General features: G+C 49.1%; 2 protein-coding genes across 3 annotated transcripts; one reads left to right on the forward strand and one right to left on the reverse strand.

Moving 5' to 3' along the window:
* Positions 1–125: 125 nt before the first annotated feature.
* On the reverse strand, positions 126–10122 carry crlf3 (cytokine receptor-like factor 3). Of its 2 annotated transcripts, none has more exons than XM_076015736.1 (10): positions 9974–10122; positions 6226–6353; positions 3573–3780; positions 3187–3274; positions 2899–3076; positions 2584–2812; positions 1955–2093; positions 1701–1813; positions 762–1546; positions 126–729 (listed from the first exon to the last, which is right to left on the reverse strand). In XM_076015736.1, exons 2-9 carry the CDS (start codon positions 6340–6342, stop codon positions 1275–1277), a joined length of 1344 nt encoding a protein of 447 aa, XP_075871851.1. In that variant the 5' UTR covers positions 6343–6353; positions 9974–10122; the 3' UTR covers positions 126–729; positions 762–1274. The 2 variants fall into 2 exon arrangements, with proteins under 2 accessions (XP_075871851.1, XP_075871852.1); XM_076015737.1 differs by lacking the exon at positions 9974–10122 and adding an exon at positions 7610–8001.
* Positions 10123–11097: 975 nt separating this feature from the next.
* On the forward strand, positions 11098–14495 carry mpv17l (MPV17 mitochondrial membrane protein like). Its single transcript, XM_076015757.1, has 4 exons — positions 11098–11786; positions 12097–12167; positions 12606–12635; positions 12784–14495. Exons 1-4 carry the CDS (start codon positions 11480–11482, stop codon positions 12997–12999), a joined length of 624 nt encoding a protein of 207 aa, XP_075871872.1. The 5' UTR covers positions 11098–11479; the 3' UTR covers positions 13000–14495.
* Positions 14496–15773: the final 1278 nt, after the last annotated feature.

The following is a 15773-nucleotide window of genomic DNA, read 5'->3' on the forward strand; positions in this document are numbered from 1 at the left end:
TTCAGAACCAATCTGACTGTGTTCTCTGTTTTGATGCTTGGTACGGGTGAAGACACACAGTTCAAAGTCGGCCAATCAACACACACGCACATGCACACGCACAAATAAACCAGACCGGACCTTCCCACTTGAATCAGTTTTTTATGTCATCGGGGAAATGAAAACACAGTTTGACCCCCCCACCCCCTCCGCCTTTTTTGAAAGGAATAATTCACCGAAAATTGAGCAGGAGGAATTTTGTGTCCGTAGAAGCAGAGAGTGGACAGTCCTCTGAACCTCTCTTCCTGTCAGCGAGGGGGAAATAACAAACAAAGGTGTAAACAAACACAAACACTGATGGTCAGGCACATGCAACAGCCTCTGGTCATGTCTGCTCACGGTAAAAACACACACACACACACACACACACACACACACACACACACACACACACACACACACACACACACACACACACACACACACACACACACACACACACACACACACACACACACACACTTTTAACATTTGGAAAAGGCCCAGAAGCTGCTTCCTAGCGCAGCAACAAAAGAAGCAGACCGAGTAAACTTGAAGACAGCGTCAGAAAATACTGATGGGGAGTAGAGGAGCGTGGGGGTGGGGGGCTTGAGAGCTGGGATGTGGTTCCTCAGATGGCCTCCAGGGGGAGACCTCCTCAGTTCATGTGAGTGACTGTGAAATGAGAAGCAGGAACTGAGTCTTTTCCAGCTTCTTGAAGCTGTTGATCTGTTGAACTGAACTGGAGCGGCTAGCTTAGCTCCACGCTAACCGTCAGCTAACTGGGACACTCGGTGCCCTTATATGGCTGTGAAGCAACATCAGAGCCCCGGTTGTGTCTGGAGACGCCACTTCCTGTTTGCAAAACAACAATTACAATTGAAAACTTACAAGATGCGTGTGGGTTCTTTGTGCCGATACAGACATGTTGTACTTGTGCTTCTTCTTTTTTCTTTCTAATGAACGTCACTTTTTCATAGTAATAATGTCCTCAAATATTTAGAGGTTTCTACACAGAGGCTCTTAAATGTTAAAACAGGAAACAAAAATAAACGGCTGATCGCTGACTAACTGCAGCCCCACACAATCAGAACACACATCAGGACAGGAGACCCAAGTCAGAGTGAAGACGGATTTCTGGAGTGAGGCAGCTGATTGGTCCACGCTTGTCATCCAATCCGTGATTTTAAAAAAAAAAACAACAAAAAAACTAAATTGTGCCGACCACCTTCTGGCCACCGGGGACGGCGACGCTCTCAGAAGACCAGGACCTTCCAGCCAGAGTGGACGAAGGAGCAGCCGAAGGAGAGGCAGTCCACCGCCTGGTCCAGCAGCCAATCAAAGACCACCTCGCGGCTCCCCGAGCCGATGGTCACCCTCAGCTTGGCTCCGCCTCCCTCCCGCATGTTGTTGTTGTTGCTGACGGGGGGGAAGAGGCTGACCACCTCCATGTCGAAGGTGACGGCTGAGCCCAGGCTGATGGCCGGCAGCTGATTGGTCATCTCCTTCCCGTTGACAAACACGGCACCTGGACATCAGGACACGACTCAGCAAAAACCTGTTTGGACCGGGACGCTTCTACAGCTATTTTATTGCTTCCTGATTATCAATATGGCCACAAATGGCCCCCGGGCCGTAGTTTGCCCACGTCCAGCTTAAAAAAAGCTGAATCCAAAACTCACCGTTGGTGGAAATGCAGACAGCCTGGTCCCTCTGCAGTGACTCTGCCCCCTTGTGGCCGTCCACACACACGCCCAGGCTGTCTCTGCGATCCGGCAGACCGGCAGCAGAGATCCTGCATCACACCACATTCAGAATATATAGAGTCTGCTGCTTTGAGGCAAAAATCACACAGTGTGTGTGTGTGTGCGTGCGTGTGTGTGTGTGTGTGTGTGTGTGTGTGTGTGTGTGCGTGTGCGTGCGTGCGTGTGTTTACCTGAAGGTCAGTGTCTGGCCACAGAAGTAAGTGGGTGCGTTGGAGTAGAGGACGGGACATCGCGAGGGGGCGGAGTCGTTGCGCAGGGCGATGTTCCTGCGGCTGCTCAGGATGTAGCCCTCAGTGCCTGGACGCCACTCTGGGGGCGGAGTCAACATATGTTTTATTGAGCATCGGAAATACATATTTTAAAAAATAAATTCAATTAAATTCATTTGCAGTGCAGATAAAGCCTTAAGGACTTTTATTTTGAAGAGATGATCGGCTGTATTCATAACTCCACTTTTAAGACTTTTCCTCCTAAATCAGCGTTTCTCAACTGGTGGGTCGCGACCCAAAAGTGGGTCATGGAGCTGTTTTGATTGGGTCACGGCTTCGCAGGCAGTTTCCTTTTTTCGTCTTCAATCATTTCAATAACACAATATTATTAATTCAATAATGCATTTATTTACGCGACATGACAGAAAGTGGCCTAGCGTTTTTATTTTTGTGGAATAAATTTTAGTCGCGACTTCACGATGAGGAGAAGAACACGGCTCCTGAGACTCCACCGGTTGAGAACCACCGTCCTAAATTAAACACGGCAGCGTTGTCAAGGCAGTGGTGCGCTGCGAGGATGCTCCGCCCACCGTGCGCTGCCAGCGTGGTGTAGCCCGTCTGCGGGACGCTCCAGGGGCTCCACTCGGTGCGACCCTCTCCGCGGGCGCACACCCTGAACAGGTAGTCGGCGTGAGCGTCCAGGTGGAGCACCAGGAACTCGCAGTCCCGACCGATGTAGGCGTCCTCGTACTGGCTCCCCCCGCTGGTGGAGCGCCGGTACTGCAGCCGGTAGTCGGCCGGGGTGAAGTCCTCGTCCACCTGGTCCGAGCGGATCAAAACGCACGTTAGCCTGACCGTGACCTGCAGGGAGACACCCTCCTGCTCTGCCACGCCCCCTTGCTGACCTTACACCAGCGGGCCAGGACGCCGCCCGGCCTCTCCTGCAGCTCCTCGATCAGGACGGGCGGGTGGGAGGAGACGGAGCCGTGGCGGGACACCCGCTCCCTCAGCAGGGCCAGCAGCGAGTCGTCCAGCTGGGCCGAGACACTGGGCACGTCCACCAGCGCCGGGACTTCTGGGAGACTGGAGGGAAACAGAGACAGACAGTGTGTTGTTGTTGCTGTGCAACAGATGTTGACCTCCTGCTATTTTTTTTTTTGTCAGTGTTGTGCTCAGCGTCTCCAGCGTCCCACCTGTCCAGCTGGATGTGCAGGGCCTTCTTGGTGAAGCTGCCCAGTTTGTCCTCCTTCTCTCCGAGGCCACAGCGCAGAGCTGCTTCTCCTGCTCCCCAGCAGCACAGCAGACACACAAACACAAACACACCAGGATCAGATCAGGTCAGATGATCATTTTGCATCCAAAACTGGTGGAGACAAAAAAAAGTTCAAGATCAAACTGCAGCAGAATATTCAGCTCTCTGCTTGCAGCCTCCTGCTAAAACTGACGCTTCTTTGGAAAGGGACAAATACAAGAAACCTGGGAGAGTACCCTTTGTGACATCACAGAAGGCTGATTCAAGTAAAGGCAGGATTTTTTTCAGTTTTTCTCTGAAACCAGGTTCTCTCCAGGTGACCCTCACCCTCCCTCAGCAGCTCGTCGGCCTGGCCCACGCCCTGCTCGATCAGACTCTGGCAGTCGTCCAGCGGCTTGATGCTGTCGGCCTCGATGGCGTCCACCTGGGCCAGCAGGGCGGCCAGTCGCTCCGTCAGCAGCCGAGCGGCGGCGGCCTGCAACTCGGCAAAGTGCCTGCGGAGGGAGTCGCGAGCTTGACTGGAGCTGCCGCGGATCTGGAGGAGGTCGAGGGGCGAGAGAGGAGAGAGGAGAGAGAGGTCAGCGTCCCGGCTGACTTTCTTTCAGTCCTCTAATAAACGTCTGTCTAGAACAACAGCAACGACACGCAACTCAGACACACAAACTCCTCATAGTGACACGCAGCTTGTCAGGAAGCTTCTGGTTTGTCACTTGGGTTGCGTTTCAGTTCCTCTTTGCACACACACACACACACACACACACACACACACACACACACACACACACACACACACACACACACACACACACACACACACACACACACACACACACACACACACACACACACACACACACACACACACACACACACACACACACACACAGATATGGACCACTGATGGACCACAACCGCTATGATAACACACAGTGTGACTATGAGAAATACACGCTGGGAGTTGTTGAGCAGACAGGAAATGTTCCGCTGCCGGCGGCGCATCACTTCCTGTCGACTATCACTATCAGCAGCGTGCAGACCAGCAACATGCGATCAATATTTTGGACTTTAGTGGAAAAAAACGCCAAGACCGAAAATATATCTGCTCATCCAAAAACTGATCTGGCGTCAGTCCAAACAGGACGAGATGCTGGACTGATAGTATTGTCCCCGTTTTGTGCGCGCGCGTGTGTGTGTGTGTGTGTGTGTGTGTGCACGAGATGTTTCCTGCATTTTGCTAATATGGTGTTGAGTCATCTGGAGTCTCCGCGGTGGGAACCAGGGACAGTGGACACATTCTCCAGGCCTCCAGGTCCCCCAGCAGCAGCAGCAGCAGCAGCAGCGGCAGTGTGACTGAGCAGCTGACACTCAATATTGTACTCTAATACATTGTAATATATGGTATTAGTGTCTATCATACATGCTTACATGCACACATAGAAATGGACACTCTTCCTATGCTGCATAAACCTACCCTCACCCAACAACAAGCCATATCCAGTAGCTCTATTTATAATATTCAATTCTTCTTTTACTGTATATTAGTCATTATTTACTATTTTTCTACCTGTGTGCCGCTATTTTTTTTTTTTTTTTTTTATCTGTGTGCTTAAATCTCTTCCATCTGTGTGCTGCTTCAATTCACTGCTGCTGGAAGTTTTAATTTCCCTGAGGGAGTCATCCCAAGGGGATCAATAAAGTCTGTCTATGTCTATGTCTGCTTAATATATAGTCTCTGGAATATGGTAATTAGTGTATATTATTTATAGTGTCTATATATAGTATTAATATAGTGCGTGTGCATAATACTCACGGTGCCTAAATATAATGTGTGAACACGGTAATGTAGTGCTGTAACATAATAGCAATATAATTGTAGTAATGCAATAGCTGATAATGTTTAATAGCTGCACAGAATATCACTTTGATAAAGACTGCAAAGAAATACAGACGTGTAGCGAATAGGGGCCGGTTGAAGTTTCCTGCTTCTTCCTACTATCATTCATTCATTCATTTTCTATACCCGCTTCTTCCTGAGCTCAGGGTCACGGGGGTCCGCTGGAGCCTATCCCAGCTGTTTTAGGGCGAAGGCAGGGTGACACCCTGGACAAGTCGCCAGTAATTTTCCAGACATTTGTTTTCTGTAAGTATTTGGCTTGTATTTATTTTATGTTTTTTAGTTGAACAGATTCCTTACGTGTGTTTTTTATGGTCGACTAAAGAAAGAAAGAATTCAACCAAAGCTTCACCGACTTGACGAAAAGCAAAGCGCAGAGAGCCGACATCCGTTCTGCAGGTCGCCAAATATTTAGACGTTCTCCTCCTGCTCTTCGTGGCTCATGTTCAGCATGTGAGCAGAACAACATGCCAGGGAAAATGTATAACCGGCACGAGAAGCGAAGCTCCATGAGCCGCAGCCGGACCCTCCAGACCTCAAACGTGAAATCTTATTTTCCACAACCAATCAGCGGAGAGGCTGCAGAGTGCTGCAGGCAAACCGCTGCAGCTTCTATCAGAGCCGGACACTTTGGTCACATGACAGGAGACACTGGAGGCTGCGCTTCAGGCTTCCATGGACTCTTTAAGACATGTACGGCATGACATGAAATACCGAGAATTTCATCAACATTCCATCTGGTTTATCAGGTTGAAAAGACGAGAAAGTGGCGAGTGATGATGAGATTTGATTTGCAATGTTGCGACTTCTTGTTTTGTCGAGTTCAAAGGCTGAGCTGCTCTCTGTCAGCACCGCAGCCACAGGAAGTAGCAGCACAGCAGCATTGTTTACAACGGGGGGGGGGGGCGCGGCGGAGGGGGTCTAGACTGGAGGAGGAAGGAAGAGATAGCGGGGAGAGAGAGAGACAGCAAAAGAGAGAGAGAGAGAGAGGGAGAGATGCCCTCCAGAGATCCACACAGGACCTGTGTGCTGTGTGTGTGTGTGGTGTGTGTGTGTGTGTGTGTGTGTGTGTGCAGGTGCAGGTACCTGTTTGCGGGCCTGGCTGAGGCCCTGCAGGCGCTGCTGCAGCTCACTGCGGTAGTTCTGCGCCGCCTCGATGCTCTCCTTGGCCTCCTGCAGGAGCAGGTCCACCTCCACAGACATCCTGCCGCCTCCTGCACACAGGACAGGGGGCCACCATGAAGGCTGACACCAACGGGCCCATAGGCAGCACCAGGCTTGTGTGACCGGTGCTGCCGAGATGTAGCCGCAAAGGATGTGTAGCAAGGAGAAGAAAACCACTTCCTGCTCCCAGTGAACGGCTGCACCAGCCGGACTGAAGAGAAAGTACGTGCAGTGCACGAGCACGAGTACTTATGCATATATGGCCATTTTTTTAATTTAATTTTATTTATAATCTATAATGCCTGCTGCTAAAACATGCAATTTCCACACACACGACTAATACAGGTTTCTTCTTCTTCTTCTTCTTCTTCTTCCACTGCGGTGTGGGATCTAGCTGCCCTTTAAATACAGTGTACTGAGTGGATGGATGACTGTGATAAACTCACTCCTGGTTGTTCTTGGCCGGTCGAGTCAGTCTGTGACCTTCTGATGGCAAATATCGTCAGGCAGTGCGACGATAAGCGTCATAACGGCGGCTGAGCAAACAATCGACATGTCACTTTCTCCACGTTCACTCACCTCACACTCACCAGCGCGGATCAAGCAGGAAATACTGAAACCGAGGGCAAAAAAATGCCGCTGAATCAATGAACCGCCGTTTAAAACCCAACTGTGCTGCTCTGGCAGAGCCGATGTCGCTGCCGCAAAATAATTGCTGGTAAAAATGGTGGAAAAGCCACAGATTTTCTCCTCGGACTGAAAAAACCAGACAAATTTCCATCCACAGTCTGTGCAGTCGGATCATTTGTCGAGCTGTTTAGCGGCACAGCACTTCAACGCAAACCTGCTCATCAAACTGCAAAAGTAGCACCGGCAGAATCAATTAGAATCACAAATCAGACCCACGTGAATCTCAGCTCTGTAACCAGAACGACTCCCTCTAATTTTTCACAACCCCATCACTCAGCAGCGTATTTATGTCAGTTGAAAAATATTTTACTTTGGGCCAAAGTGTTTCTCCAAAGCAGGTCACAGATGTTTCAAGCGTGCAGAGCCGCGAGAACTCCGAGCTCTGGAGGAGGAAAAGCCCCGAGGGCTCTTGGAGGAGGAGACCATCAGATTCCTTCGCTGCAGTGGGACAAAAACATTCCTTCACTGCGTGTTTTGCAGAATTTTAAAGCATCTTTAAGCCATCCGACCGACTCCCTCTCCGTCCTCCACGCAGCTTCATGTTCTGAGGCTCGTTGCGTTTCGATTGACAGTTGTCAGGTCACTGAAAAATAGAAACTCAATACTTAAAACTGACCACAGCAGGTTTTTCCGGTGCATCAAAAATCAGTTGAACTCGGCGCTCCAGGCTGCGACCGACAGCATCGAGGTCCTGCTTAGACTCGTCTTGCTTTAGCGCCTAAAGTTGCCCGCTGCGGTCGGCCTCGCTTCCTCAACTGCAGTGAAAGCGGAAGTGAGCGACGAGCGCTGCCTTTTCCGTCACCTGAAGTCGTCTAGTGAGCTGCCGGCCGTGTGCAGGACGGTCTTCACACGACTTCAGCCAAACTCTGGCTGCAAATGAAGCAAACACGACCCAGCACCTTTAAAACTGCAGCTGCTGATCCATCCTGCTAAAACTGATGCTGTGTTGGACCTCCCACATTAGTCTGTGGGTGTGGTCACCCACAAAGGAGGGGTATCGGTGCTCTCTGTGACATCACAAAGGGCAGATTTAAAAAAAAAAAAACACCTCATGAGCGCATCAAAACCTTTTAGCTATATTTGAGAGTTTTTTCCAAGTTCAGGTGTTTCCATGAGCAGTTAACCATATTTAGGTTTTGCACAGTTCTAAGGGTCATGGAAACGCAGCAGCTGAGATGATGGTTGCTGGTTTAGAACATCAACGAAATTAGATGCAACAACCTCCGGTGCTTCAAGTGTTTGTGCCCCAACGGTGACCACAGACAAACATGAAACAACACCCAACAATGCTGCAGTCGCATGTATTTATACACGCATGAATGCAGACGGGTCGCTGGAGGAAATTATGCAGGCATGCAGCCACTGGTCGGCTCATAAACAGTGAGAAGCTCCTCAGATTGGGCTCTCGGCTCTGCACACAGACAACAGCAGACGCTTGAGGCCGCCCACCAGGTTGTTCGGTCTTCATCCTCTAAAGCAGGGCGCCGGCCCTTCTCGCCATAACACCTTTAATCCTCCACGTTATAATCCTGCTCCCTTCCCCAAAAATGAGACGGGCACTTGGCCAAAAGAATAAATGGTTTTAGTGTTTCTCCCGACACGACAGGACACTTGTTGTCTCTCTGAAACAGGTGTGGCTGGAAACCATCTACAGTTTCTTCTCTTTCACTTCGTCATCCCCCCTTCATCCTTTTTTGTTCTCCCTGCTGCTGATGTAAACACACCATCAGCGTCCCTTTTCAGGGAATTAAGGTCAAAGTGAATGGAATGAAGGCCTGCTGTCCCGCTTTCACATCTCTTTCACACAGTTTGTGTAAAAAAAAAAAAAAAAAAAAAAAAAAAGAAAAGAAAAGAGTGAGCAAACGCAGGCTAGGAAGAAAACTGTATTATTTTGGCACACGGTTCTGTGACTGACAGTTTTATCTAAGGATGTCAGCCTGACACTGTATACAAGTTTAAATGAGGATGTCATTTTTTTTTAAGGCATTTCACAGCAACACATGGTGTCTCGGCTGGTCTCTGCACGGTTTCATCTTTCACCAAGTGTCGAGGCGTGTGAAGAGGCTCCGCTGCTGAAGAATGGCACGCACGCTGTGACTAAAAGCAACGCTATGCACGACCGAACCCATGTTTTTCATTGTTATTACTATAATCATCGTTGCAGCAGACCACTGTCAAAACAGAGACAACAGCAGACTTGTGACATGTCTCAACTCGAGCGAAGCAACTTCCGTATTTTTTTTAAAAAGCTATTTTCATCTGGAAAAACCTCCGCCCGCTCTTGTTTTGCCGTCTCTGTCGGTGGAACCTGGGAGGTCCAGAGGTGTAAGATTCAAACGTCGATGACGGCTTATGCTTATTGTGTCTTTAAAATCTGGCTTAGACCGTCAATCGGAGGCCTCCGCCGAGTGGACCTGAAGCGCCGTCTGTTTATGAGGCGTGTGCAGAAACTCGTGCACGAACCCCGTTGAAGCACTTCGCGTTTTAAGCTTGACGCCCAGATTTACACCTCACAGACGCAAAGTAGTGACCAAATGAATGCCTTTCCTGAATTCACATTGACTTGACGTCAATTCGGCACAAAAGGGTTTGGCCTCACGAATTCGTCATTGGCGAAGTAATGATGTTAATGTCAAGCGACGAACTGGATTTCACAAAAGAGAAGAAAAGACAAAAAGTTGTCCATGAAAGCATCAATTTTAGTTTTTGATATTACTTCGTCAATGGGAAATCAGTCGAAGAAGTATGGCGGTGAGACCGAAAACATGCTGTGAAGTTATATTAAGTTAAAACGATGGAAACTCGTCTCTTTAATGTTTGCCGTAACAACAGACTGGATGCAACTTGACGGCTGCTAGCTAGTTGCCACAGGACAATGCGACAAGATTCGTGCTTTGAAGAACTAACAAGACACAAAATTTAAAAAAAAAAACAAAGGCAGCGGAGGTTCCTAGAAATGAAACCCCGTCGCCTCTCTGACCTGTTTTAAAGCTCCCTGCTGGCCATTGTGGTCCTCAAAGTTTGTGAATCACACCTTGTTGCCGCCGCCGCCGAGAGATACTGAAGTTTTGATCAAGTCCAAAAATGACACTTCCGAGGTAGCAGGGCACTATGGCCAATCAGTGGGCAGCCACCTGTGATTGACAGGGGACTCAGCCAATCAGACCGAGTGAAGCTCCGTTCTTCCCTCCGAGGTCCCTGATAAGACCGGACCTGGAGAAATGAACTCATTTGAGTCCGGAACTAGGTTGAAAAGAAGTGTGTGTGTGTGTGTGTGTGTGTGTGTGTGTGTGTGTGTGTGTGTGTGTGTGTGTGTGTGTGTGTGTGTGTGTGTGTGTGTGTGTGTTGGTGGTGGTGGTGGTGGTGGAGTGACGTGGCTCCCTGGTGGTTGTCGTGGATACTGCATCCAAACTTGGCTCCGGATCAGAGAGGACCAGAGAGCCTCACATCCCCGGTCACACGCCGCGCGTGAGTCACACTTTATCCCCCGACGAACAAACGCGTTTATTGTTTTCACTCGATACAAACAATAACACGTCCGCTCCGGAATGGTGAGATCCAACAACCCCCGTGATTCCTGAGATCTACCTGTGCAGCAGGTGCTAGAAATAAAATGAGAATTAAAGAGAAGACATTGAATTCCTACGGTGTGTCCAAACTTTTGACTGTGTGTGTGTGTGTGTGTGTATATATATATATATATATATATATATATATATATATATATATATATATATATATATATATATATATATATATATATATATATATATATATATATATATATATGCGTTGTGATCAAGCATGGAAGGTTGCGTGACTCTGCTCCTCTGGCCAGGTTTCCTGCCACCACCGATCTCACCTTGCGCACGCTCGTCGAACGTGCGTCGGTGACGTAGCCAGGCGCGGATCCACGGCCATGCAGCTCAGGACAATCCCCCAGCAGCAGCACCGAGATTAGCGCCTGACCCGCAGGATTTGTCGGAGAGACGCACCGCACCGCATCGCCTCGGTCACAGACAGAAAAAACAAAAAACATCGACGTGTGTTTTATTCCGCCGGGAACCGTCAAGAGGAGCTTCTCGCTCCGCTGAAACGCCACGTTGGGGAGGATTTTACGCACGGGCCAACTCTTGAGAGGGAGCCTGTGTCGCTGACCACAGTGCAGCCGTGCCGGGTTTTATTCATGCCGACTGGAACGTATGAGAAACTTCTGGGAACTTTAGAAGCCATATCCTCCTCCAATAAATCCCGTGGGCGGGCTCGGGTGTGATGTGTGATATTCCCGCAATCGCCGGTGGAAAAGTCTAATCCTTTCCTGCTTACCGCGCACAGATGGAGAGCTCTGCCAACTGTCCCCGGGGCCTAGTTCACCCGGCCGCGATGCCGCTCGCGCTGTGACCGCGGAACCGGGTGCTCCTCGGGCCACCCAGCGTCACCTTGTCACCGCCACCGGGACCGGCGTCTTCCCGCGCGTCAAGCAAACATGCGCAGAGCCGTGTTGAAAGAAGCCGCCAAACGGTTCCCCTGGCTGGCCAACGTCACCCTGTACGGCTGCCTGTTCGCCGGCGGTGACCTTGCCCACCACCTCATCGCCCAGAAGGAGCGCATCGACTGGAGGCACACGCGCGACGTGGCCGTGGTGGCCATCACTTTCCACGGCAACTTCAACTACTTCTGGCTGCGGGCGCTGGAGAGGCGCTTCCCGGGCAAGTCCGCCGGGATGGTTTTCCGCAAACTCCTGCTGGACCAGAGCTTTGCGTCGCCTTTGGCCACCAGTGTCTTCTACACAGGTAGGTGAACGCAACACAATCTCACACACAGACACACACACACGCGTGCACTTTGGTGTCTGTTGGCGAGGAGATGGTGGAAATGGAAATGAGAAGAAGACCAAAATGTCCAACCTCCATCCAGCTGCATTTTACCAAAACCTCTCAATGGGAGACACGAGTCTCACACACAAAGTGACTGAAGTGACTGGTCTTTGCTCGGGAGCCCTTCCATGTCATGTGGTTCGTTAACTGGTTGAGTTGCTGTTTGGGTGGTGCGTAAAAGCCCACGGACTCCGCGTCTGTGTATAAAGAAGGTCTTGTCGTGCAGGTGTGAGCTTCCTGGAGGGGAAGGAGGACATCTTTGAAGACTGGAGGGAGAAATTCTTTAACACCTGGAAGGTATGACCCCGAGGCCCAGTGAAAGTCTCCCCCCACCGCTGCTACCTCACCCCATCCATCCCTTCCTCCCTCCCTCCCTCCCTCTCTTCCCGGGGATTAACCCAGATTGCTTCTGCGCACTGGGCACGAGGCCCAAACCGGGTAATTGAGTCGTGTCAGCGAGTTTATGGACGTGTAACAGCAAAAAAAGAAACTGGCCAAGAGCAAATCACCTCGTCATGTTGCTGTATAGAGCCTCATTATCCCTGAGCTGGTTTCTCCTTCAAACTATTTGATGGCAACAGAAAGTAGAAACATCAACAAGTGGATTTTACATATTGAAGACGTACCTATAAAGAGATATCAAGCATTGCACCCTCTGAAATAATGTACATGCAATTAAGGTTCTGTGATGGATGAGTTTAGTGTGTCGTGACTTTGAACCCCTTTCTGTTTCAGACCGGGCTCATGTACTGGCCGTTCATGCAGGTACGTCTGTTCTTACAGTGTTGCAAAAATCTCTCTTGTGCAGTTGAGTGTTTTTACAGTTTAACAAGGTGAAACTTTAATCCGCGTGGAAACCGTGTGGCAACAGTAACCGTCCGCTGACCCCTGAACCTGTGACCTGACCCCTCAGTTCCTGAACTTCGTCCTGATGCCGCCCTACATGCGAACGGCCTTCATGGGCTGCTGCGCCTTCCTCTGGGCCTCCTTCCTCTGCTTTTCCCGGCAGAGCGGCGACGGCACCGCTGCCGTGGCCCTGGCCTTCGTCATGGACCCTCGCAAGACCCTGGAGGAGATGCGAGAGGCCCGTCTGGCGCGCAAGAAGCAACGGATGCAGAGGAGCAACTAAGGACGATACAAACAAATAAACTGTCGCACACGCACACCCCAGCTGGAGAAAAACACATCTCGACAGAAAGTAAGGTTTTCATCCACAGGTCCGCCGAAAACTTCATGACAAATTAAGCTACAGTTGCTGGAGGGGGATGTTGTCACACACCTGGGGAGGCATCGGGCTCCTCTGTGACATCACATCACACGACACGTGCCTTTCTGTCTGGAACGACCGTCCTGGAATAGCAGCTGCAAACAGGCCAACAGACATAGTGAGATGTGTGTAATGTGCTCGTTTTACTTTTGAGATGAGTGTGCAGTGCATTGAAACTGGGACGCACCAGCGTTAAGATGGAGAGTTTTCAGTGGTGCTAAAACCGGCACTCGTACACAAACACACAACACAAATTGAACCTGCAACACTTTCTTGCGGACCCAAGCAAAATTGGTACAATCAGTGGTGTAGTGAAGGGTATACGCAGGTAGTATATGCTATCTTATTTTTCAGACAGCATTGTGTATTATCCACTTCTCAATGTTGCTTTGAAACGGGCATAAAAGAGCATAGCCACTTCCCCATGGACAGCTACACCACTGGGTTATAACTGTGATTGTACGTATAATTAAAAAAGAAAAAAGTATAATTGTGCTTTGAATGTTAGCAATTACAATTCAGTAAGGAATTTATATTTATTATCATGTTGAATGATCTAAATCATCTAAATTTTTGGAAAGTGCAATTATTGTGCTAGGATTATAGAATTAAATGCTATAGAACTTGGTCTTGCGATGATGAGCAGTTTGGGTCATTGTGTGTTTCTGATCAATTATAGGGAATAACAGACAGCTGCAGCTTAGAGGGAGGAAATATCTTTGCGATGTGTTCTGACGAGTCAACGTTACTCTCAGCTCCTCCTCTGAACTGCGTGTCACTGTGTCCCGCTAGTGTCCCGTCTGTGAAGCTACAGCTTCTCAAACCTGTCCTCTTACTTGAAACAACATAGGTTGCCATCAGCCCGGATACCTTATCGTGTAAAATACCTCCCACCCGTTTAGCTGCAAAGAAGCTGGTAGACATTTTATTCCTGTTTGTTCAAAAGAGAAATGACAAGTTTTTAAATGACGTTTTGATGTTCAAATGTAAAATAAAGGTATTAGTTATTATCTACAAAACAACTTGCTTTGCATTTTTCTGTTTATAAATTAAGAACAACATGTATCTATGTTTTTGAGTTGCCTATAAAAAAAAAAATTGTGCTCTTTTGGAGCGACATGCTCGCTGTTTCCCCTTGTTTTGAGTTAGGCAGTGTCTGTAGCAGTGTGGCTGAGACTGTGCAAACACACAGGCCATGTATGAGGCAAGGTCAGAGAGGATTGGAGTGCCTAACAGCTTCATGCCCCAGTGATGGGTGTGTGTGGATTAACCGGGATCAGATCGTACCGCTTAATCCAGAGAGAAAAAAGGCAGAGATGACCCTGTGTGACCTCTGACCCCAACGACGGGAAGTGAAAGTGCCCAGTCGGAATCAGGGATGCTGCCAGTCGCCGTCCTCGTAGGAAGACTTGATAGTTGTCAGCAGGGAAGAGGCCGGTCAGGCTGCGAGCGAGCAAAGAGCACGTCACATGACTTTTAGGCCAGTCATGCATGAAGTCACTCAAAACAAAATGTAACAAAAATGTATTAAAAGCAGTCTGCTACTTTGTGGCCGCATGCAAACCTCCATTCGTTAGTGTGAATGGATGGATATTGACGTTAAGCAATTGTTAATAAATAAATGGTGAGTTTATTTTCACATGGCATCTGGTGGCAGCAACTAAGTGAGCTTCAAACACACACAAACACACACAAACACACACACCTGTTTGTATATGTACATATATATGAAACACTGACAAACCTGCAGAGGAGATGCAAGAGCCAAAAATACCTTTCTGGCTGGTGAAACGTGAAATAATACGTTAGCATGCTAGCCAGTTAGCCGGCTAGCCGCTGAAACCAGGCTGAGGAGTACAGCTACAATCTGTCTGAGCGAGCAGCTAAAATCACAACAATGATTATAATATATCAGAGTCGCCTTGGTTTCATGATTTACTTTTTGAGACATAAATTGGCAGCTGTAAAATGCTTTTGCATTTTGTAGCGATGTTAAAGTGTGTAGCGTTGCTGTAGGTCATAACCTTCCCGTCAGTCTCCTGGATGATTTATTTACTGCCCCCGCTAATCCATCAACAAGTCTCGATCCTTCAGACCCTTTAACAAGGATATCGCACCTCTCATTGGACGACAAAATTAATTCTTCCCATTTGCGCTTGATTGACAAGTGTCTCGGCCAATAGCAAGAGACTAGCGGTCCCACAGCTAACTTGTGATTGGCCAACAGCTTGAAGACAATGTGAATGGCTGAGTTTATTGTTCAGGGGGTCTTCCCAAGACAGAGGCAACTTTTGTGGCTCCCAGCAGACCCGGGTCCCGGTCGGTCGGCTCCGTTAGCCGTCACCGTTTCTGTCCCTCCAGGCTTCGTCGCACAACTCGGTCGGGAGGCTGGTACCGGACCGGGTGAAGAGTGTTTGGGCTGGGAAGTGACGCCCGCAGCGGTTGCCGACCGAAGCGAACTGTTGAGCGTAAGTTGTCGCCGTCTGGCGTGAACAACAGCTGCGGGGATTTAAATGGTTAAACGGCCAACTCCGCTAGCCGAACAGGCTAACTTATTTACATTTTCCGGCTAATGCCTTTGTCCGGAGAGTTGGTGAAGTTTTATTGTCGGTTGATTGGGTTTTTTGTTTTGTTTT

Source organism: Nelusetta ayraudi, unplaced genomic scaffold (genome assembly GCF_046127955.1).
Source record: "Nelusetta ayraudi isolate G7.1 ecotype Tasmania unplaced genomic scaffold, CSIRO-AGI_Nayr_v1 ptg000195l, whole genome shotgun sequence".
NCBI classification, from domain to species: domain Eukaryota; kingdom Metazoa; phylum Chordata; class Actinopteri; order Tetraodontiformes; family Monacanthidae; genus Nelusetta; species Nelusetta ayraudi.